Source organism: Apis cerana, linkage group LG4 (genome assembly GCF_029169275.1).
Source record: "Apis cerana isolate GH-2021 linkage group LG4, AcerK_1.0, whole genome shotgun sequence".
Taxonomy (NCBI): Eukaryota; Metazoa; Arthropoda; class Insecta; order Hymenoptera; family Apidae; genus Apis; species Apis cerana.
The window spans coordinates 10,342,755-10,367,442 of NC_083855.1; the positions used below are offsets into that span (position 1 = coordinate 10,342,755).

Here is a 24,688-nt window from a genome sequence, read left to right on the forward strand (position 1 = left end):
GTTTCTTACGTTGAAGATGATCACAAAAGTATCCGACCACATTAGGTATTTGATCCGTTTTGCGTAAAATTAAATATATAGGTAATTGATTTCAAAAAACTATAATAATTACATTTTATTTTCAAATTAATAGAATGTTCAATTGAAGAATAAAATAATAAATATTTATATCGGATATTTATATTGCATTTATATCGAATATTCTCGTTTTTTTTTTAATATAATTTAATATAAAGCGTATGGATATTTGTGACGTGATCGGGTAATTTTGTGGTCAAATATATATATATATATTGTATTTCAGTGTGCATGGTGATACATGTCGGCAAAAATGCTAGGCGATGCAACAGTGAAGAAACTATCGAACACCGTGTTATGATTTTTCTTGCAACTACGCGACTTTTGTAAGCGGTATTTTTGCTTATTACTTGAAACGACAGAGAAATATTTTTAATACTAATTTTCCTGTTTGGAAAAATAAATTGAAGATACGAATAAAAATTTTTTTCTACGTGATATTCCTTTCAGAATAAATGATTTTCATTATCAGATATAGTACATTATATACATATATATTTTTATCTTCTAATAATTATACTTGTAGACATTTTTAAACATAGATAAAATCATAATTGATTTCTTGTCATTTTGATATTTTGTTTTTAAAAATTTTTCAAGATAAAATTAATTATCAATTTCTATTCGAGAAAATAAGATATTATTGTTGTTTAATACGAAATAAATTTAATTAAAGAAAGAATAAAAAGTTGATAATATAATGATATATCGATGATTTCTTTTCAATGTTTTATTAATAAAATGATCAATGAGAGGTGAATGAAAGAAAAAGCAAATCACGATATTACCCATGTTTATAATTATTAACAAATCATGCACTCAAACAAAAGGGATTGTTAAATGATTTGATATATGTGTATACAAATATATCTGCACACATGTCATATAACTGAGTAATAATTTTAAAAAGAATACTTGATATTACGTAGGCAATGAATAACATCCGATATAGTAAGAATCGCAGCATGGATTCCTTTCATGGAATAGTCACCTTCTTCTTCCTTTTCCGAAAAGATTCCAGTTTTAGCCACGAATCTTACGTTCCTTTCCAACTTACAAATAAGTTGATCGTTCAAAATAAATTGTTGATAAATTATTTTCAATTGCAAAATTGATTTTAACAATTTTCTTTTTGCTCTCGAAAATTACTAATTTATTACTTACACTTACTTACTTACACTTTACTTTTTTTATCACTATAAAAAGAACGAATTACATAATACATACGATTCATTTAAAATTAAATCTATTTATTACATAGAAATTATTGAAAGCATTAGATATGAAAATTATGAAATATAGATTTATTGTTTTATATATGGATGTATACATATCGCATATTTGTTGCAATAATGACATGATATGAACTTATAAAATTTTTAAAATTCGTAATTAATGAATAGCATGCGTAATTAATTTTATTTGAACTTTTGAAAAAAGAAATTGCTGAAAGTATTGAAAGTAAAGATAAAAGAGAATTTAATAAAGAGATAAAAGAAGAAAATATATAGACAAACATCTCATTTTCTCATTTTTGGTTGACTCATTCCACTCAATACATATTTCATTGTGACAAGCAACCGCGTGCTGCAACTAATTCTATAATGATAGAAATAATAACGTAGAAAGTTTCGAAATCTGGCAACTGAACATCTTCCGAAATCCTATTGCATATGATATTGCAAAAAATTATTATTATTCCACTCTTTTCTAATCCTTTTATTAAAAAATTTTGATTCCAAGAATGAGTAGAAGAAATATCCTAAAAATATAAAATATAAATACATAATGTAAATAATTACTCATGATTTTAGATTTTATAAGATTTTATAAGATTTGTATAATTTAACAAAACAAACAAGGAATATATTTAATCAATCATTATCGTTTGTATGCTTTAACAATATTGCGTTATAAATCTTAAGAATTTTCTACCCAACCAGTATATATAATTTTTCCCTGAATTATTTCAATCTCTTTATGGAATAATCAGAATTTCTTTTCAGAAAATATTACATTGAGAGAGCAATGAAAGAACAATGGAAAATTATTAAAAAATCTTTACACAGAAGATCCCTATCAAAATCAAATCATGGATTATAATCAAGTATTAAGTTAAAATCAAATGTAAATAAATAATCATTGTCTAATAGGTTATCATTATTACACGATCCTTGAAAAAAAAAGAAAGAGATTAGACGGCATCAATCATGCAATATTCACAATATTTATCAGCAAAGACAAAACGCTTACGCTTGATCCATATTTAACTCTCGCGTTTCTATGTCTGACAAGTGACCCTATGCAAGTTGTAACTCTGACTCATCGTTAATGACGGAATTGTTTATATAAATATGACAATCGTCTTGTTGTTCGAAACAAATTTATGATGGACAAAGTAGTTTTTTGTAACATTTTGAAAACAGAAAATTTATTCATTATAATATATAATAAATTTTGAGATTCAACAAAAATTTGTATTTATTTCGAATATTTTTACACAACTCCAATATCAAAATTTTGGGATACTTAGGATACTTAGGATATTTAGGATATAAAAAAATTAAGAGAATTTATAAAATGAAATCTATCTCGCTATAAAATTATAAAAACTTACGTTTGTAACATTTTTATTCTGAATGCCTCGAAAACCAGAATCCAAATAAAATCCAGATGAATCAATTCTTTGATGTACACGTAAGACACTTGATCGGTGTTAACCACGTCACTATCTGATTCACTATCACTATAATTGTAATATATTTTAAGACAGGTGAAAAAATATTTTACCTAAATCGAGAAAAAAATGGAATCGTGAAAATAGAAGAAACAAAGATTGATAAGCAGAAATACAATTATGAATGAAAAGGATATGAATAAATTATTTATCAAATTAAGTTTTATCAATTAAGATTTGGATAATACATATATTCAAAATAGTAATTAGCAAAAAATCAGAACAAATATTGCATAGAATAAAACTCATAAAGAATTAAATATATATGTAGTCATTATAGTTGAATTTTTATTTCGGCAATAAATATAACTTTAATGGTAAAATATTTATAATGAGAATCAATGTAATCAAATATATATATATATATTGATAAATCAAATAGATTATATTAAATAATTATATGAATATACATAAATAATTCTATATAAATGTACATAATAGGAAATTAATCAATTCTATATTTTAAATTACGATGTGCATTAGAGCCAAAGTATTTTTAGAATAGATACATGTATGTGCTTTTTTTCAAGGTCTAATCTTGCAAAAGAAATTTTATCATTAAAAAATATTGTTATATTACATATTATATTAAATTTAACTGTCAAACACAACAAATGGAGAAAAAAAAATATAATAGAAAAATAAGAAAAGTAAAATTTATATTATATTATTTGATTTCACTTCGTAATTTAAATTGAATCAATCATTTATGAATTTTACTTTTCAATATCTATTGTCTTACTATTTATCAATCGATTTAAAAATCATTTTATACATTGATGACATGTTAATTCTCAATTGTTAAACCGATGAGACATAAATATCATTTCGTATAATTATTCAATTTACAAGTAAATTAATATCATTTAAAATAAATAGATAAGAATTTCAAATGATATAGATTGATAATAGATATCATCAGATTGAGAAATTATAGAATTGCTGATAAATAGAAACTTTTAAAAAATATTATTGAAAATGTCAACATATCAACAATAGTTATAGTACGATAAAAAAAAAATAAATAAATTATATTAATAAAAAAAATATTTTTTAAATTAAAAAAATATTTTGAAAACATTTTTCTATTAATTTAAATCATATCATTCAATGTTAAAAATCATGAAATTATAACAAATTACTTGTCAGTCATTCGCATTTTTTATCATTTATCGATTTTCAAAATTGATTTTCTCAAAAATGAAGTCTCGAACGAAAAAATCAAATTTTTCTTATTTCTTTATATAAAATCAAATTCCAATCGATTATAATTATTATACTAACCCGCCCTGTATATATAAAGTAAAGAATCCGTTGATTATATTTTTTTAAGCGATAAACATTGCTATACAAATATTTTACACACTACTTTATATATAGAATAAAATGGAATTATCAGTAAAGTATACGTATATATAAATATATATATTCACACTAACAATCCTTTTTCAAATGTGATTTACACTTTCATACTTTTGATACACCTTAAGCATACAAAACAATTCAAATTCAAATGATATAAGAAAGAGAAGAAATACTTTGTACTGTTCAATGCGATTTAGAAAGGTTTACTGACGTTTTACCGCCGCCGAATTTGGAAGAGAGGGAAAATATACCGAACGAACTCCGAGAATAGCTATCCCCTCGTCTTCAACCCTCCCACTCTAACGAGCAAACTCTCTCTCTCTCTCTTTCTCTGTATGTGTATATATATATAACACACACATATACTGATCTATCTGTTTCTGTTATTATCCCTTTTCTTTCTAATTTCATTTCTGTTATCCATATCTTATTCCTTAAGTATTTATAATGTATAAAGATATTCCATTTGTTTATTTAAAATATAAAAAAAACATACAATTAATAATATCTATATCACTATTTATTTATGAAAACGTAATAGAAAGAATGGAATATAATAATAAGGAAAAAATAATGTTTACTAATATTAACAAAATATTTAATTAAATCATTCATACAATGAATTTCATATATGGATTACCACTTTGCAAGCATATAAAAAAAGATACAACCAAAAGATAATTAACAAATAATCTATAAATAATAAACTAAAATAAACAATATTAAAACGAAATAAAAAAAAATTAATCTTTGAAATATTTTAATATCATCTATAAATATTTTTAAATCAAAGTTTCTCAGTCTTAAAAAATTCAATTCAGAAGAAACTTGATAAACTTATGTTTTCACAAAAGTAACTGCTTTTTTTGCAGCTTCATCTAAATCATTAGCTGTTATAATTGATAAATTACTCTCTGCAAGAAGTTTCTTTGCTTCTGTAACGTTAGTACCTATTTTGAAACAACAAAGGAATTGTTATTAAATTACATAATAATAATAATAATAATAATAATAATGATGATGATGATGATAATGAATAATATTTAATTTTTAAATTATAAAAAAATAACAAAAAATATATAAAATAAATAAATAAATAATATTCTATATAATTATTAAAAAACATAACAAAATTATAAAATAAATAACAAAAAAATAATTACCTTCTAGTCTAATGACAAGTGGAATTTTGAGTTGTAAATTATGAGATGCTGCAATAATCCCTTTTGCTATTGTAGCACAATTTACAATACCTCCAAATACATTTACAAGAATAACTTTTACTTTTGGATCTAGAGATATCAAACAAAATATTCAAAATTATTTTTACAAAAAAATGTATATTATTTCCTTAATTAAATATTATTTCCTTAAAATATTTAATAGTATTATTAATAAATCTATATAGTTTTATCAATTTTTTTATAAAATTTGTTTAAACATTTTGTTACAATATACATAATAATAACAGGGAAAATAAAAAAATTAGCAATTGAAATTTAATAAATTTTTAAAAAATAAAAAAATTGTATTCTATATTTTTAACTTATCTTTATATTGAAAGAAAAATATTGAATAATATAAAGAATAAATATATTAAGAAAAACAATCTCAATTTTTATTAGAGTACATACCTTCACTAAGAATTCTAAATGCTTGATAAACTTGATCCTCTTTAACACTTCCACCCACATCCAAAAAATTTGCTGGTGATCCACCATTCAATTTAATTATATCCATAGTAGCCATAGCTAAACCAGCACCATTGACTAAATATAATTTTGAATTCTATATTAGTTAAAGTCAACAATAACTTTTTGTTCATTATACTTTATATAACTTTTTAAAAATTATAAATTAATATAAAATTATCAAAAAGTTATATTATATTAATTTTATTATTATATTATTATAAGTATTATTAACATTATATTACAAATACATATATATATATATATATATATATATATATATATATAAACATACCTAAACATCCTATATTGCCATCCATACCAATATAATTCAAATTGAACCTCAATGCATCTGCTTCTCTAGGATCTTTTGTATCATTATCCTCTAAAGCAAATAAATCTTGTTGTCTAAATTGAGCATTATCATCAAATGATATTTTTGCATCTACTGCTATAACTTGGTTATCTGTAGTTTCAACCAATGGATTAATTTCAACTTGTAAGGCATCAATATCTACAAATAGTTTCCACAAATTTTTTAATTCATATATTGCCTTCTGTTGTACTGTTGGATCCATAAAACCAAGAAATATGCTAACATCTTTAGCGATTTCATCATCAATTCCATAATATATATCAAGAGGTATTGTTTTTATTAATTCTGGATTTTTTTCAGCAACTGTTTCAATATCCATACCACCTGCTGGTGAAGCTATTAATACAGGACCATTATATTGTCTATCCATAAGAATACAAATATATGTTTCACGTGCAATATTTACAGACTCTGCTATCATAATTTTTTGTACTAATATACCATCTTCTGAAGTCTGTTTTGTAAAAAGACGATGACCTAACATATTTTTCACAACATCTATAACAGCTTTACGACTATAAAGAAATATTTAACATTAAAACATAATATTATATATATATATATATAAAAAACATATTGTTATGTTAGATATTATAATATCTATACTTACTCCTTTGTAAGATGTACACCTCCTTTGAAACCATTATCAAACCATCCTTTTCCACGACCACCAGCTAATACTTGAGCTTTTATAACATATTCATTTGCATCTATAAAAATAAAAAAAATTAATACAATAATTTTTACAAAATAAATGTTCAAATTAATATACATATATACATTACACAATATAAAATAATAATGAAATTTTAAAAACTTTAAAATAAAAAAAACATACTATAAAACAATCAACTTTATATTTCTTATAATTTATTAATATTAAATAAATGATAAATTAATTAAATGCAAAAAATTAAAAAATATACTAACGTAAATTTTGTAAAGCAGAATTTGCTTTATTTAAATCATCTACAATAGCAAAATTTTGTACAGAAACTCCACAATCTCTTAAAAGTTCTTTGCTCTGGTATTCAAGTAAATTTAAATTTCTTGTTTGTTTAGTATTCAATTTTAAAGTTTTATTAAACACTTGAGTTGAACGTAATTTTCGGCTTACAAATCGCAACATATTTAATTTTAAAAGTAAAACTTTACAAAATAACAATGAAAAATATTTTTCTGTTAAATTCTGAAAATTATTCACAACTCACACACATTGGCATTAATTTAAGATAAGATTTATCTCTATAGAATACATATATTTTTCACATAGTAAATTATCATTTGTACTTCTAAAATAATCATCTGTTTCTAGAATTATACTATATGAATTTAAACTACATTATCTTAACGTAGTATAACTAATTATCTCTCGTAACCTCTACACTAAACTAAATTTATGTAACTATATATGTATGAAAGTACTATAAAAATATAAACATAATAATAAGTTATTATTTGCAATAATACTGATTTTATATATAATAATTAAACTAATTTCATATATAATTTAAATTATATTTTAATTTAATATTATATTTAAATTATATTTGTACATTTGTAAATTTTTTATCATTTTCTAATATATAATAATTTAATAATGAAAAATCAATTTTTTTAATTAATAACTTTATATTTTTAATAATTTTTTTTTTCAAATTTTATTTTTATTGTATGTGTATTGTTTTATACTTTAACTATATAAAACTATACTATATTTTAACTATAAAATATATTTTTTATGTACAATATATATTCTTTCAATTATAGGAAATTTGATAAAAGAAAAATAAATCATTTTTTCTTGTAAAAAAAACATATACAAGATATTTATTATTAATATATGAATATAAAAAGTTATCCATTTGTTTGTTCTCACAAACTAGACATTCTTATATCAATAAAGACATAATTACATAAACTTATTTTTTTTTTATATAATTGAATAACAAATTTAAACAAATTTTTATATATAAAGTATTGAAAATTAAGCTTTTTATTATTGTCTACACAAGAATATAACATTAAAAAATATTATATATGATAATTATTATTTACATTTCATTATTTGGATATTTATGGACGGATAGATATTTCTTATATAAAAATGTTTAATATTACAAAAATCTTTTGTTTTAATTTCTAATTAATTTATAAAATTAATCTATATAAAAATTTATGTTATATTTAAATATTAAATTTCTTAATATTTTCAAATGAATTATAATTAGAAAATATTTTTCTATTCTTATAAAAAATATAAAAATTTAAAAAATTGATATTTTACATTCATTCATATTATTATCATACCAATATCATAATTAATAATTATTATTTACTTATTTAATATAAAATATTGTATTGAACAATATTTAATTTCACAATAATCAATTGTAACTTTAATATTGTGTTATATTCTTTTAGAAATGTTGCAATTGTTAATATTATTTATTACTTATTATATTATTATATTACTGACAATTAGATTTCATTGCAAAAAAATTTAATCAATAATAGCATTATAATTCACTTTAAATATTATTTGATAAATTAATAATCGCGTACTAATTTATTTAGATTTTCATAAAAATATTTAATATAATTATATATATTTTTAATCTGTTAATAATTATTTAGTGCATTGTATAAAAAGTATAGTCATATTATATATATTCATAAATTTTTAATAATAGTAACAATGATATGCCTAAAGCAGCATTCAAAATCTTATTAGCAGCACTACTTCTAAAAGCAGCTGCATCACCCATTTGGAATGTATGAGTTGGACTTGACATACGTCCATCTCCTCCTTTACTAAATGCAAGTACGCGTAAATGGTATGCTTTTCCAGGACTAAGATTCGTAATATCAGCTTCTAATTTTGAGCCACCTGGTATAATAGTATCATTTGCAGTACTCATATCTTGATCTAACTCCCAAACACGTATTTTATAACCTATTAATGGTTCTTCTTCTAAACTTGGTTGTACATAACGCCAAACAACTCGAACTGTTGAAGGATTTACTCCATATACATTAACAGAAGATGGTGGTTTCTGTGGTGCCTTACGATAAGTTCTTTCTAAATATCTTTCACTTTCAGGGCCTTCTCCAGCAGAATTATAAGCCATTACTTTAACATAATAATAAGTATCAGGTTGTAAACCAACTACAAGAGCCCAAGGTCTTCTTGTTCGAGATAAATAATATACTGCATTTTCTTCTCTATTATTTTCTTTCCAATATTTTATTCTATGACCTATCAATTTGCCTCGTATTTTTTCACGCGTCTCTTCAATTGGTTTCCAACTAACTTTCAAACTAGTGCTATTATAACTTTGTGCAACAACTTGTTGAGGAGCTACTTGAGGCATATCTTCAGCACTAAATATTGTAACTGCATTAGAAATTGGTCCAGAACCTAATGCATTAACTGCTTGAACTTTAACTTCATATTCTGTATAATAATATTGTTGTTGTATTGGAACAACACTTCTTCCAACATTACCATAATTCTTTAAAGATAATGATTGAAATTCAGTCTCGTGATATTTTCGGCGCCAAAAAACTTTATAATAGATTCCAGGACCATTTTGTTCAGATGGTGGTAAAGGATTCCATGTTATTGTAAGATCACCAATTTTTCCTCCTCCTCCACCTATATTAAATGGAACTTTCATTGGTTTATCTGGTGAAGTACTATATTGTGGAGAAGGTGATGATGGTAAGCTATATCCTAATTCATTAAAAGCAGATACTCGAAACTCATATGTAGTATAAGGATTTAAAACATTCTCCAAATAAGCCTCCTTTCTACCATTATATCTATCTACTTCAATAGCAGTTATGTCTGAAATAATATTTATATAAATAATTTTTATTAAAAAAGATTTATAAAATTAAAAATTATAAATAATTATATTATACATACTTTCTATGATAATAAACCATGTATGATTCCAATTTGTTCTCGCGCTTATGCTATACATAGTAATAGGTTTTCCATTGAAAGCACCATCAGTCCAACGTAAAGTTGTAGAAGTTTTTACAATATTTTTAACTTGTACACCACCAGGTGGTCCTGGTGGTCCTTCTATTGTAACTATTGTTTTACTAGAAATTTCACTTACTGCACTTTTAATTATACATTCATATTCTCCTGCTTCTGCAAATGTAGCATTTATTATATTAAGTTCTTCTCCATTAATATTCAGCCTAGGATTATTTATTAAATCTTCATCTCGAATACGTAAACCATTATGTTTCCAAATATAAGCTACATCTAGCATTTCATCTATTTCTCCCGTACAACGTAATGTTTGATTTTGCGTAACCGCTGTAGTAATTTGTTGTGGTAATTTTTCCATAAATTGTGGACCACCTTTGATTAAAATAAATTTGATTAAAATATCTTAAATATAAATATATATATATGTATAAGTATTATAATATTTAATATTATAAGTAATATAATATTTAAGTATTATAAAATGATAATGATACAAAGTAAAATATGTTGGCTTACGTAATACTATTAGCCGTCCTCGAGTTTCATCATTTCCATACTGATTAGTTGCAGTGCAAATATATGTGCCTTCATCATCTCTTGATACAGGACTGATTATAAGATTACCAGTTTCTAAAATTTTTCGTCTACCGCCAGAACCAATCACATTTCCATCTTTTTTCCAAACAAATTTCGGTCTAGGTGCAGCTTCAGGATTGCAAATAATTGTAATATTACCTTTTTCTGCTGCATAAGTTTCAGGTTCCATAGGTCTTTTTTTAAAAGATGGTTTTAATGCTGTTATTTAAAAAACAATATTAAAATCATTTATAAAAATGTATATATATGTGTGTATGTGTGTTAATAAATTTTTTAGTATATTTATTTTTTAACATTTTTCGAAATTCATATTAATGTACTTATATTACTGTACTTATATTAAACTAATATTTAAATAATTATTTAATATTAATAATTTTAATTTTATTAAATATTTAAATAATTACATAAAATTCGAAGTTGTGCAGATGAATATCTTGTTTTTAATTGATTTTTTGCACGACATTGATACATTGCTTGGTCTCGTTCTGGATCCAAATTTTTTATACTTAAAACATTGTCTTGTATAGAATATCGATCTTTATCTTCAGAATAAAGCGTTTCCATGTTTAATATTTCACCATTTCTAAACCAACTATAAGTTACATCTGGTATTCCAAATGCTTCACAAGTCCAAGTTAACTCTCCTCTATTATCCATGTGTTTATCTACTAATGGAATTGTAAAATTCGGAGCTGCCTGTATAGTTAGCGTTACAGAATTTTCAATTGATAATCTATCGTTATAAACTCTACAAATATATTCTCCTTGATCATCAACATGTATTTTAGGAATTATTAATACTCGATTATAACTAGTTGTGTAAGCTCCACGTGGTAATGGTGCGCCTCTTCTTGTCCAATTATATGATGGAACAGGACTATATTAAATTAAAAAATGTATAATATATATATATATGTAAATAATATATAATAAAATCATATATTATTTGAGAATTAATTTTGATATAAATTTTTATACATATATCTATAAAATTATTAATCATAAATCAAATTTAAAAAAAAATTGAACTTACTATCCAAATGCAATGCATTCAAGTCTAACTTCCTCTTCTGCAATTGGAGCTTCTGGAAATGCTTTTGGAAAATTATTAGGGAATTTTAATTGCTGAAAGGAAGCTAAAACATAAAAAAAATATTAAATACAATTGATGCAAAGATTGAAGAATAATTTATACACAAAAGAAGAAAAAGATAATTACAATGTGGATCAACTCTTAAAGGAAAAAATGGTCCATTACGACCAGTATCAGAAGCAACACTTTGAACATTACAAGAATAATTGCCACGATCAATCATTTCCAATGCAGAAAAATAAAGTGCACCATCATTGGAAACAAAGACACGTTTATCTTCTTCCACAAAATTAGGAAAATAATCACGTGCCCAGTAATATTTTACTCCAGGATAATGTTGTGGTGGATCACAATATACAGCTTTACCCCAATTTTGATCTCCACGTTCTTCTGAACGCTTTAAATTAAATTCTAAAATATATCCAAAAGACAATTCTACACTTTCAGATATAATTGTACCAAATTTATTTGTTGCTTTACAATGATATGAACCTCTATCTTCTGTCTAAAAATAATTAATTTATATTATAATTAAATAAATTTTCTTTAATTTCACATAAGTTTTATAAAATTTAAATTATTAAAATTTAAAATACTTACTTGATCAGGTTCATAAATAATTAAAGTACCACCACTAATTGTATATCTAACATTATTTAATGGATCTATTTTTGTTGCAATCAATTTATCATTTTCATAATCTTCTTTAAACCATTCATATGTTGGTGTAGGATAACCACCTGCTAAACAGCTCAATGAAACATCATTACTTATTTTTCTTGTTGACATATCAAATACTTTATCTGTAGGTTGCTTAATAAAATATGGTCCTCTGGGTATTTCATTAGGATTATCAATTTCAATACCATATTGATAAGTACGATCATCATCTATTAAGTTATATAAATTAGAAATTGGTGCTTCACAAATATATAATAGTTTTTCTTTACCAGTTACTTTTTCTAATCCCCAACGTTGTAAATTATTATTATAAGAGTATATTAAATAATCTTTATCAAATGAATCAAGTGGTTCAGGTAAAAATGCATTATCCATATTTACTAATTGAGTATTATCACCTTCATTTATCCAATTTCCATTTTGATATTTTACACCAGTATACCATTTACGATGTTGTGGATCTTGCCATAATAATTGATATAATATGAACCCATGTTCTTCCAAAGAATTAATTGTAATAAGATCACTTTGATAGGCTTCACAATTTCTTTTAGCATCTTGTCTTTCCTTAATAGGACTTTTTATAAAACGATAACATGATTCTTGAAATTTTATCCAATGTTGTGGACAATGTTGATATAGCTCTTCATACAAGATATTTTGTGCAAATGTGTTATATGACAAAATATAAATATATATTAAAATCTTTGGTACACAATCCATTATTAGTTATTATTATTTTAATATAAGTAGAAAATTATTAAGTTTATTCAAATTAGTTATAATCTGAAATAAAATATTATTAATTTAATTATTTTTATCAAATAATTTATGTATAAATTATAATTTTTATCTTTTTTTAAATATTAAAAATTTTTTTAAATTTATCATTAATATATTATTTTGATTTTTATATTTTTATTTGATTAAATTTATTTGATATTTAATATATTTAATATTTAATATAATATAATATAAAGTTTTCATTAATTTATTATCAATTTTTTTTTAAATTTAAATAAATAATTGTGTTTTATATAGAATGTATAATATAATGATGTAAAAATAATTGTTATAAAAATTTTCTAGAAATAAATCAATCTTTCATTATAAAATTAAAATATTATTAATCTATATAATTATAATTTAAAGTTCAAATAAAATAAAAATAAATTATTATGCATTTATAAAAATTTTAAAAACTATTTTTTATTTTTTAATATAATTGTATATAACTTTTTGATTGGATTAATAAAAATAAATAAATTTTTTATAAAATATATAATATTATAAATATATATATAAAAATAAATAATTTTTTTATAATAAAATAAAATAAAATATAATATAATATAATACAATATAATATAATAATTTTATAATAAAATTATTCACAATATTAAAAATTTTAATGTATAATACATTTTTTATAAGATATATATAATTTAATATAAAATATTATTTGGATTCATAAAAATTAATGATAAACATAATAAACGTCAAATAACGAATTAATGGCAATTTCGTATATGTATCTTAAATTCAAAAAATTTAATTTGTTATTCAAATTTATATTTTTAACTTTCCAATATTACATTAATAAAAAATACAAATATTTATAATTAATTTCAATTCTTTTTTTAAAATCGAATTTTATTGAATTTATTTGAATTTTTTATTATAAATTTTATTTTATTAATTATACATAAATAAAACAAAATATTTAAAAAATAAAAATTCATCAATAAAACATAAAATTAAAAAAATATTTATCAAAAAAGTTTCCTTTTCAAAATATATTTATATATAAGAGAAATATTTCAAATAACTACATAAATGAGGTGTCAGGGAGTGGCAATATAATCTTAAAATAATTTAATATTTAATATAAAAAATTTAGATAAAAATTATTTGAAATTATATTGTTAATAACAATCTTTTACCTTTAATTAATTTTCTTTTACATGTGAAACATTATAAATTGTTATTTAACAATTATAGAAGCGTCCTTATTGTTGACACAACACATTATTAAATATGATCTTAAACGTAATATATATATGATGTAAAAGTTACATTTCAAAAAAAGATACATTTTCGATTATCATAATTTAAAATGAAAAATAAAAATTATAAAAAACGAAATTAATTTTTTTATGAACTTTAATATAATTAATATATTATTATATAAAAGTTTAAATGATATTATAATATTATATATATTCCATTTTATTGAGAATACAACTTTAATACAACTTGTGTGTATATATATTATTATTATAGACTTAGATTATATACTTATAGATAGCACTCATATATAAAGAATTATGAATCACACTAAAGCAAGAATAAGGGAAAATGTCATTTGTGAATCATTAATTACTAATACTTTTTGAATTTCTAATAAATATTAATTTGCGATTGTTTGCGATTAAAGAGAATAATTTATTAATAAATTATAATGGAATAAGAAATAAACATTAAAAAATTATATTATTTTAGAATCTATAATATAATTATAAATAAATAATTTTTGTCTAAATATTTGTTGTTTATATTTTTTTAAAAAAATAAAAATTATAATTTTCAAAATATATATCATGAGTACTATTTAAAATTATAAAAATAAAATAAAAATTAATAGAGAAAAAATTAAATTAACATAAAATAAAATATAAATTTCAGACTTAACATTGATTAAACATAAATATTTATATATTATTTTGAAAATTTCTGTTATTACTTTGACCATATCACATTACTTTGCATCACATAAATAATTTTATCTTTACTTCAAAGTGTTTGAAATTGCGTCTGCAAAAATATATGATCTAAGATAGAGATAAAATAACATCATATAGTGTTATTATCGAACACGAAATTTCTAACTAGATTTTAATATCTTTAGTCCATACATGTTATGTGCTATTTATTAAATATTAATACAAATACGTTGCCAATATGTATTCAAATTCATATATTCACGATTCTAACCTTTCCGCGGTGAAAATTAATCATTCCTATTTGTAATATTATTTTGATATATTTCTAAAATTATAATTTTTTAAATAATTTAAAGCACACAAAGTTAATAGACATTTATTTATTTATATAAAATTATTCCTTTTTCTACATAATGCTATTAAAATACATCTTCCGAGTAAGTAAATCATTATTGTTATTTATATTTCATAATTGCATAAAAATTAAACCATACAAATTAAACCATAATATTATGATATAATATAATATAAATTTTTAATTATTATTTAAATATCATAATATAATATAAATTTAGAAAGGATATTCGGGATGAGTTTCAATTCCTTTAAAAAATTTTAAATCACAAATCCTACTAGATTCACCACGATCGAGATTATATAATTTTTTCATATCTTCCGGATTAAGTTCCCAATCAAAAAGTTGTATATTTTCCTTAATTCTTTGAGGATTTATACTTTTAGGGATAACTACGATTCCATTTTGTACAATATATCTTAATAAAATTTGTGCAGATGATTTCTTATATTTTTTTGCTATTTCTATTACTACATCGTTTTGTAACATATCTGAAATTTCTTCCGTTTTATTTAATAATTTAATAAGACTACGTGATCCAAGTGGCGAGTAAGCTGTTATAGGAATATTTTCCTGCTTGCAAAATTTTACCTAAAAAAATATTATTTTTTTTATAAAATAAAATTATCAAATAATTCTATAATAAAGATTTAAAAAAAGATATTTTACCAATTCCTTTTGTTGAAAATAAACGTGCAATTCAATCTGCAGCATTGATATTTTCATTTTTGTGTTTTTTAAAATTCGCTTAATTTGAGAAATATTAAAATTTGATAATCCAATTGCTTTAGTGCGGCCATGTTTCACTTGTTTCTCCATTTCGGCCCAAATTTCTACATGATTTGTATTATTATCAAGTCTAATTTGGCCATTTTCGTCAAAAGGATGTAAAATATCCCCAACTTTTTCAAAACCAATTGGAACATGAATCAAGTAAAGATCTAAATATTCTAATTGTAAATTTTGTAATGATGTTTTAATCCATTTTTCCACATCTTCTGCTCTATTTCCTACAGCAGGAAGCTATATGTGCAAAAAATAAAAAATAATTTTTTGACAATTAATTTTATCAATCTTATTAAATCAATGTAAAACATTTATTTATTAAAATCACATCTATTTCTTATGATTATTAAACACATAAAAATATTTTAAAACATTTACAAAATTATAAATATGGATATATGATATAATGAATTATCGTCAATATTACCTTCGTAACAATAAATATGTCAGATCGTTTAAGTTTTTTAGAATCAAACCAATTTTTAAGAACGTCACCAATTACTTTTTCATTTTCATATGACGTTGCTGTATCAATATGTCTATATCCTGCTTCTAAAGCAATGTTTAATGCATCTTCCAATTCCTTTTCTTGAGCCTTAAATATAATATATTTTTTTATTTTCTTTGAAAATAAATTAATTTTTTTAAAAAATAAACTTCAAGAAAACTTATTTAATTTCAAGAAGTTAAAATCGTATTAAGAAATTTTATAATTTTTTATTATCTATTATTTTCAATATATATATAATTCATAACTTTTATAAATTTTTATATATAATTTTTAATAATCTTTTACAATTAATAAATATATATATATATAAATAAATTCATAACTTTTATAATTTTAGTTTATTATAATAATTAAATACAATCATTTATTATTTTTATCAAATTCATATCAAAATCATGCATGTTAACATTTAATATTGATACATTATTTCATTAAAATAATAACATAGTTTCGGAAATGAATACAAAATTTTTCTAAATATATATGTATTAGAATTAATATAATAAATACATACAATTATAGAATATTATAAAATAATTTTTATATTCAATATTATTCTTTTCATTCTTTATCTTGAATAAATTTGAATTTACTTCGAACAAATTTTATTTTATTGTTAGAATAAAATAATTAATTTTAATTCATTAAAATATGTTATAAAAAATATATGACATTTCTTTAAATGAAAAAAAAATTAAAAAATTATTGAAAGTATAAATATAAAAAATTGATATAAAATAAAAGAATTTTACCTGCCAAGTGCCAAAACCAATTATTGGCATTAACTCTCCATTTGGAAGCAAAATAGTATTTTTTTCCATAACGTTTATACGATATAAACTTCGCCAGACAACTGAAAGATTGTATTCATTTCCCATTTTATAAAAGCGTATTTCACTTTCACTTTAAGTATGTAATCCTTGAAATAAATGGATATTTATCAATCACAATCTATCGTGCTAAATTATATATTAATATATTCTTTTATCTAATATTTCTTTATAAAGAAAACAAAAATGAAATAATCTATCTAATTTATGGACAAAATAATATTTAATATAATAATTTAATTTTCATTTCTTCATATAATTATTCGAATATAAATTCATAAAATTTTATCAAAAATTTGTAAGCAAAATAAAAATAAACATTTATATATATATTTATTTAGTTTGATATACAAAATTATATTATTTTTTAGGTTATATATATTTAATTGCAGATAATTTTATTGAAGAAAAAACAAAATATGAAAGAAATATAATTGATTTAATAATGTATCGATGTGTAAATTGTGGTGCTGAAATAGAAGAACTTTACAGAAGATACTCTCCAAATGTTTTAAAACTTTTAAAATGTGTATGTTATACAAATTTCTTTTTTATAATTTCTTTTTTAAATTAATTATATTTTAACGCTTTTTTCATTCGAAAATCAATAGAAAATGTCATAAATTAATGAAATATTGTCTTTAATTATTTATAAAAATTTTATAAAAATTATTTATAAAAAATTATTTATAAATATTGTCTTTAATTATTTATAAAATTCAAACACATAACAAAATGAATAGAGTCCTTTATTCTCATCTGTAAAAATTACGGTGTTTCAAGGCTTCATTGATATATATTTGTAATTTTTTATAAATTCCAATATCTTTTTTTATCATCTGATTTAATGTTTTTTTCAATTTCTATATATAAATAGAATGTCCTTTGATGTGCAGTTTGATAAATATATTAATAATAATTACTATACTAATTTAAATTAGTAACTGTGTGAAAATTTTTATTGCTCTTATTCTTTGATTCGTATCAATAAAGATATTATACTTACCGTAATTATTAATTTTTCGTAATTATTTTATTTTTTGCTTAAATAAAACATAATGTTCTATGATTTATCAATAATTTGCATAGATTTTCTTGTATCATAAATTTTCTTGTATTATAAATTATTTTTTTTATATATTAATAACGAATATTTTATTAGTAAAATTTATATGACCATTGTATTTTATTTATATTTCCGAAATTTTATAAATTTAATATTTATAAAATAATTTTTATACAGAAAAATATTTTCTTCTTCTAATTAGTAATTGATTTTTATTTATTTTAGGAAACATGTGGTTTCTTGGCTGATAAATATATTGAATACGATTCAGTGATAATTTTAGTTGATTTAATATTACTTAAAAGACAAGCATACAGACATTTGCTTTATAATTGCGAAATAAAACATTATTGGAAATTAGCAATAATTTTGTGGCTTATTGAATCTTTTCGAAATTTTTTTTTGTGTAACAATAATAATGAATATGTTCAATATTGGAAAACATTTCAACCTAATTTTAATCGAAATTGTAATCTTTATTTAATAATATTCAGTACCGTTTTCGCGCTTATTAGTTTTGTCTTTACTGTTATTTTTTTGACCAAATTTAAATGGTATTTTTATCCAAATAATGCAAACACATGTAGTGTAATACATCTTATGAAAGCTTTAGTAATTGGTGGTTCTGGAATATTGTTAGGGCTATTAGAAATTACTTGGGGACATATTTTTCTGACACCTCATTACTTACTTATATTGGGATATATTATTCTTTGTTTACTCACAGCTTATTCAGGTAAGAAATTTCATTTTCATATATCTATGATTTATGTTATTGTATTTAAGCATATTACATATATTAATGTATATTGTATTATTTCAGTGGTTACTAATAATGAAAAACTGGAATCCTTAATCATCTTGGGAATAGGCATGGTAGTATACAAGTGTATATCTAACTATTCCTTTACAATTTTTAAAGTTTTAGAATTAGTTTAATTATTTATTTTCAATTTTAATTTGATTTTATAATCTTACTTCAATATTACGTTAAACTAAATTAAATAAATATATTTATAATGTACATATTATAACATATATATTAACATTCTTTAAGAGGTATGATACTCCATCCCAAGACTAATCTATCGAAACCACAAGAGAACAAATTACAGACACCACTATCAGCCCAGGCTACCGATGAGACCATTCTTCTATGTCCCTGAAATCAATTTTATAGGATATATATGTATAGCTAAATTTAAACTTTTACTTACCTGTCTACTAGTTCTAGGCAATCTAGCTAATCGTTGACCATTAAGATCAAATAATCTAATTTGTCGATTATCATGTGGAATTGCAACAATGCCAGTGCTTGATACTGCTAATCGGTTAGCAGCACTATCACCTCGAATTGTAGCTAAAGGACTTCGTATATTTCGTAATTCCCATATTTTTACACTTCTATCATCCGAACCAGAAACAATTTTATCTTCACGTGTAAAGACAGCTGATGTTACAGTTCTGCATTTAAAATGATAATAATTATTTCATTTAATTATTTATAATAATTATTTTATTATGATTTATTAAATTTACTTACTCGGTATGTGCTTGAAAAACAGAAACTGAATGAATAGATTCTCTAAAATCCCACAAACGAAAAGTACTGTCTTTGCTTGAAGTAACACAAAGTCTTTGTGTATGATGAGTTGATACATGAGAAAGTTCTTGATCATGTCCACATAATGTATGAATAATTTCTCCAGTTTCTACATCGTAAAGATTCGCTGTTCTATCCCAAGAAGCAGTAACCACTTGTTCTGCATCAGGTAACCAATCTGCGGCCATAACAACACCCGTATGACCTAATAATTCTCGTACTGGAGTTCTATAATATTTCACAAAACAGCACAAATAAATTATTTCAATATGTTCATTATCAATCGTTACGATTTGATAAATTTTATTTATATCCAAAAAAGATCAATTTCAATTTAAAATATTTATTAAAAATACAATGAATAAATTAAAAATCTGATTGGAAAATAAAAAAAAATTTAAATTATTCTTTTAATCTTTACCTCAATGTAGGAGGTTCTTCTTGCTCTTCATTTAAAACAATCACTCCACTAAGATTTCTATCAGAACTCAAGCCTGAAAGTTCTTCAGATGAATTCTGTCTTTTGGGTAAATCCCAATCTACAGCAGCTTGCCATACATGAGCAGAATTGTCTCCACTTGATGTGAGTGCTAACTCTTTGGTAGGATGAAAACGTATGGAATTAACAGAACCAGAATGACCTATAAAATGAAAAATATTTTAGTTCATATAATATACATATTTATATACATATTTAGTTCATATAATAAATACATATTTATTCCAAAAATATATCAATTGAAATGTAATATTAAAATTAATAAAATAAATAAAAATAAAATTAAAATTTTTAAAATTGATTATATATATAAAATTTAAAAAATGTTAAATATAATAAAACTTTAAAAGTAATAATAATATTTCTAATGTTAATTTATCAAATAATAAGGAATATTATTTTTTAACATAAATTAAAATAAATTATATTACAATAAAAAAATTTTAAATAAAAACAAACCAATATATTGTAATAAACAACGTCCACTATCAACAGCCCAGACTCTAGCACTGTGATCAGCAGAAGCTGTAGCAATAATTTGGCCTGATCTTCCAACAGAAACTTCCCAAACACCATCTCGATGTCCAGAATATTCTCTTTGCATACTACAAGTCATTGTTGGTGTTTTAAAACTGGAAACTATTTTACTAGTTTGAGCTTTTAACTTATTAGAAGTTGTTTTTGTTTTTGGTGCTGAGTTTCCTGCCATAGCTATAAACATAAATATAATAATCTAATTTAATAATTGTTCAAATTAAGAAAAATTTTTAAAGTAATTATTATTTATTATATTTTATTAATTTTATTAAACATTCTTACATTTTTGTTTGGAAAGACTTTTTGTATCTGGAAAGTCTGCAACATCTCCAAGAGGTAAACTCCTTTCTCCAGAACCATAACATTCTCTTTCAAGTCTCTCACTAAGAGTATCTATTTTTTCTTGTACTGGATTAATAAATATAATTTTTAATTAATAATATAAATTTAAAGTTGTTTTCCTAATGAAAAAAAATATTTTCTCCAAATTTGAATTTAATATATACATAATATAATATTTTATAATAAATAATATATAAAAAAAGTAATATTCATACATCCTAAATTTTCTGTGTAAAGAACTTCAAATTCTTTTTCTATTTGTTGAAATAATTCAAAAAGTCGACATCTTAAAGTTGGTGGCAATACACTTTCATCAGGATCTGTACGAAATGCTGCATAATGAAGTGCAGTTGGTTGCAATGGAGTAGATCCACTTTGTGATTGCAATTCTGTATCTGTGCTACTCTGTACTCTTGGAATAGAAATGCGTTTAATTTTTCCAGAGCTCTTATTTCCACTCATAGATGGTTCTCCAGGCATTTTTGACTCTAAAATATTAAAATTTTACAATGATGTGAATTTATTTGAAAATCATACATTTATAAAACTTATTCACAATCAAATTATAAGTAGAATAATTTTCAATGTCAGATATACTAACCACTTAATAAGTACTCACTGTGCATATAGTATATACATATATATTTTCTTTCTTCTTGTATTTATATTTATATAAACACATATCACAATATATTGTACAATAATTATATTCTACACATTTAATTTAATTTAATTTTGTTTATTTTGAAGACATAATAACAAAGAATATATTTTAGCTAAAATTCAATTATTAAATTTGGGTTACAACACATAACGTTTCATGAATATATACGTAAATATGCATACTACAAAAAAATTTTTTGATTTATTAAAAATAATGAAGATTGGATAAATATTATCTTACATTTTAATTAAAGCAGCTAATGAATATCTATAATATCCAGATGATCAACTCAATTTCTCTTAGAACCATAGAACACTACCTCGCAATTGAAAGATTAGTCAATATTTATAGTCGAAAATAATCTAAATTATAATGTTAAAATTAAAATATTGAAAATTTACTAACAAATTTAGTGAAAATAGGAATGAAATTTATACATTATGAAAAATAAAATTAAATAACAAATTCAGTTGTGAATTGATTCTGAATATTATATCGTAAGTATGCAAGTATGATATACGGTCAATATGTACAAGGATAAATATGAATTTCTTCTTATTTCAATATTTTAAACATAAATAACATTAGCAATATTTTATAATATTTTATAATATTTTTATATTCATTTAATTATAATTTTTTCAATTGTGAAATAAAGAACATGTTAATTTGCTGTCATTTGTATTGATGTAAATTTTATATTACAAGTATATATTAAAATTATGCAAGGAATCTGTCCATTTTTATATTTATAGGAAAATATTATATAAAATTATATAATATTATATAAATATTGTATTTTATATAATATTATATAAAATATTTTATAGTTTTTCTATACACACACACACACACATACACACACATATATTGTTTTTATGTTGCACATATATATTTAATAATATTTTATATATTATTTATTATTTATTTTATATTATATTTTATATACTGTATATTTTACATCTTTAAATTTCATAATATATTTTATATACACTATTTCATTTTTATATTTTCCATTTATATTTTAAATATATTTTTATATCTTTATCTTATTTGTCTTCTTTTTTTTTATATATAAATAAATTTTTTTTTCTATGATTTTTCTAATATTTCTACAAGTATTTTGTTTTAATATACTTGTTTTAATGTACAAATTTAAGTTTTTTTTTATTTTTCAAATAAATATTTATCAACATTGTAATTTTTGCAATGTTTGTTCTTTATATTTTATGAATTTTTAAATAAATATTTACTTACATTAAGCTGATAAATGAAACAGCTATAAAAAAATTTCAAAGATCAGTGCCATCTCATGTTTGGATTTTCAAAGCTCCGACTTATTATTAGCATAACAGAATGTGTAAGGAAGTATTCGAAGTCACAGATAAGAAAATGTACAAGGACAAAACATCTTTTATCATTTCGAAGATGTTACACAAAAAATTATATATAAGAATGTAAATAGTTTCTATTAAAATTTTTAATCAATAGAGCAGATAAAAAGACAATAAAATTAATCAGATATTGAAATTAGATTAATTAGATCTAATGAATGCATAGACGAAAAGGATAAATAATTGAAGAGCAACAAGAGAAATAGTTTAAAAATATCGAAATCAATGCTATCACCAGAATGCCATAAATGAAACATATGTAGGAAAAAGAGATAATGTGAGAAGGATAGACATAGGATAAGAATTTACTGTCAGCGCTATCTCTTAAATGTCATAGACATTTCTTTAAAGATAGAGTAAGATAAAGGATTCAATAGATGGCACTGTATTTAATTGTTACATTATCTTTATGTATTTAATTTATAATATTTTACGGATAATGCTAATTCTTTAATTTTTTAATCCTATATCTGTCCTTTTTCCATTATTTATCTTATCTAATTTTGTCATAATTAATCGCAGACAAAATAGAGGATCTTAATTGAACGCATTTTCATTATTTTTTTTTTCAAAATTTTTTTCAATATATTTATAATATATTTTTAATATATTTTTTCAATATTCTTAATTTTTAATATAAAAAATATAATTAATATATTTTCAGTTTTATAATATATCTTTAGATCGAGGATCTTGTAAAACATATTATACTTCGAATAAATCATAAAATTGATAAATCATTAGAAGA

At 21.7% G+C, this 24,688-nt stretch overlaps 6 protein-coding genes across 27 annotated transcripts in view; 1 reads left to right on the plus strand and 5 right to left on the minus strand.

Annotated features, from left to right (window-relative positions):
• The window catches only part of LOC107996106 (filamin-A), a 36,612-nt gene extending 32,199 nt beyond the window's left edge, over positions 1-4,413 (minus strand). For 4 of the 8 annotated variants that reach the window (XM_062074059.1, XM_062074056.1, XM_062074058.1 and 1 more), the window contains exons 1-2: positions 4,100-4,413; positions 2,696-2,824 (exon numbers count right to left, since the gene is read on the minus strand). In XM_062074059.1, coding sequence (XP_061930043.1) covers positions 2,696-2,706 — 11 coding nt within the window. In that variant the 5' untranslated portion in view covers positions 2,707-2,824; positions 4,100-4,413. Of the gene's footprint in view, positions 1-319; positions 348-2,695; positions 2,869-4,099 lie in introns of those variants that run through there. The other 4 variants (XM_062074060.1, XM_062074057.1, XM_062074054.1 and 1 more) reach the window with 3 other exon arrangements.
• LOC107999807 (protein ARV1) lies at positions 327-19,925 on the plus strand. 8 transcript variants are annotated; one of them, XM_062074091.1, is made up of 4 exons: positions 327-404; positions 18,228-18,364; positions 19,127-19,637; positions 19,725-19,925. In XM_062074091.1, the coding sequence occupies exons 2-4, from the start codon at positions 18,281-18,283 to the stop codon at positions 19,838-19,840; spliced, it is 711 nt and encodes a 236-aa protein (XP_061930075.1). In that variant the 5' UTR covers positions 327-404; positions 18,228-18,280; the 3' UTR covers positions 19,841-19,925. The 8 variants fall into 8 exon arrangements, with proteins under 8 accessions (XP_061930075.1, XP_061930073.1, XP_016915318.1 ...); XM_062074089.1 differs by having other exon boundaries at positions 329-404; positions 18,207-18,364; XM_017059829.3 differs by lacking the exon at positions 327-404 and adding an exon at positions 15,050-15,790 and having other exon boundaries at positions 18,207-18,364.
• Positions 4,757-8,042, minus strand: LOC107996066 (succinate--CoA ligase [GDP-forming] subunit beta, mitochondrial). Its single transcript, XM_017053933.3, has 6 exons — positions 7,178-8,042; positions 6,858-6,957; positions 6,167-6,762; positions 5,815-5,949; positions 5,344-5,472; positions 4,757-5,130 (listed from the first exon to the last, which is right to left on the minus strand). The coding sequence occupies exons 1-6, from the start codon at positions 7,374-7,376 to the stop codon at positions 5,018-5,020; spliced, it is 1,272 nt and encodes a 423-aa protein (XP_016909422.2). The 5' UTR covers positions 7,377-8,042; the 3' UTR covers positions 4,757-5,017.
• Positions 8,211-14,687, minus strand: LOC107996141 (contactin). The gene is made up of 8 exons (XM_062074067.1): positions 14,574-14,687; positions 12,550-13,416; positions 12,076-12,454; positions 11,890-11,992; positions 11,261-11,733; positions 10,773-11,051; positions 10,179-10,628; positions 8,211-10,097 (listed from the first exon to the last, which is right to left on the minus strand). The coding sequence occupies exons 2-8, from the start codon at positions 13,351-13,353 to the stop codon at positions 8,911-8,913; spliced, it is 3,675 nt and encodes a 1,224-aa protein (XP_061930051.1). The 5' UTR covers positions 13,354-13,416; positions 14,574-14,687; the 3' UTR covers positions 8,211-8,910.
• Positions 15,718-17,893, minus strand: LOC107999806 (1,5-anhydro-D-fructose reductase-like). Its single transcript, XM_017059828.3, has 4 exons — positions 17,758-17,893; positions 16,922-17,089; positions 16,378-16,731; positions 15,718-16,299 (listed from the first exon to the last, which is right to left on the minus strand). The coding sequence occupies exons 1-4, from the start codon at positions 17,881-17,883 to the stop codon at positions 15,925-15,927; spliced, it is 1,023 nt and encodes a 340-aa protein (XP_016915317.1). The 5' UTR covers positions 17,884-17,893; the 3' UTR covers positions 15,718-15,924.
• Positions 19,815-24,171, minus strand: LOC107999805 (WD repeat-containing protein 37). 8 transcript variants are annotated; one of them, XM_062074078.1, is made up of 9 exons: positions 23,804-24,171; positions 22,484-22,658; positions 22,098-22,370; positions 21,823-21,948; positions 21,463-21,714; positions 20,926-21,145; positions 20,445-20,732; positions 20,119-20,365; positions 19,815-20,063 (listed from the first exon to the last, which is right to left on the minus strand). In XM_062074078.1, exons 2-9 carry the CDS (start codon positions 22,506-22,508, stop codon positions 19,944-19,946), a joined length of 1,551 nt encoding a protein of 516 aa, XP_061930062.1. In that variant the 5' UTR covers positions 22,509-22,658; positions 23,804-24,171; the 3' UTR covers positions 19,815-19,943. The 8 variants fall into 8 exon arrangements, with proteins under 8 accessions (XP_061930062.1, XP_061930065.1, XP_061930063.1 ...); XM_062074081.1 differs by having other exon boundaries at positions 22,502-22,658; positions 23,804-23,845; XM_062074079.1 differs by lacking the exon at positions 23,804-24,171 and adding an exon at positions 22,787-23,083.
• Positions 24,172-24,688: the final 517 nt, after the last annotated feature.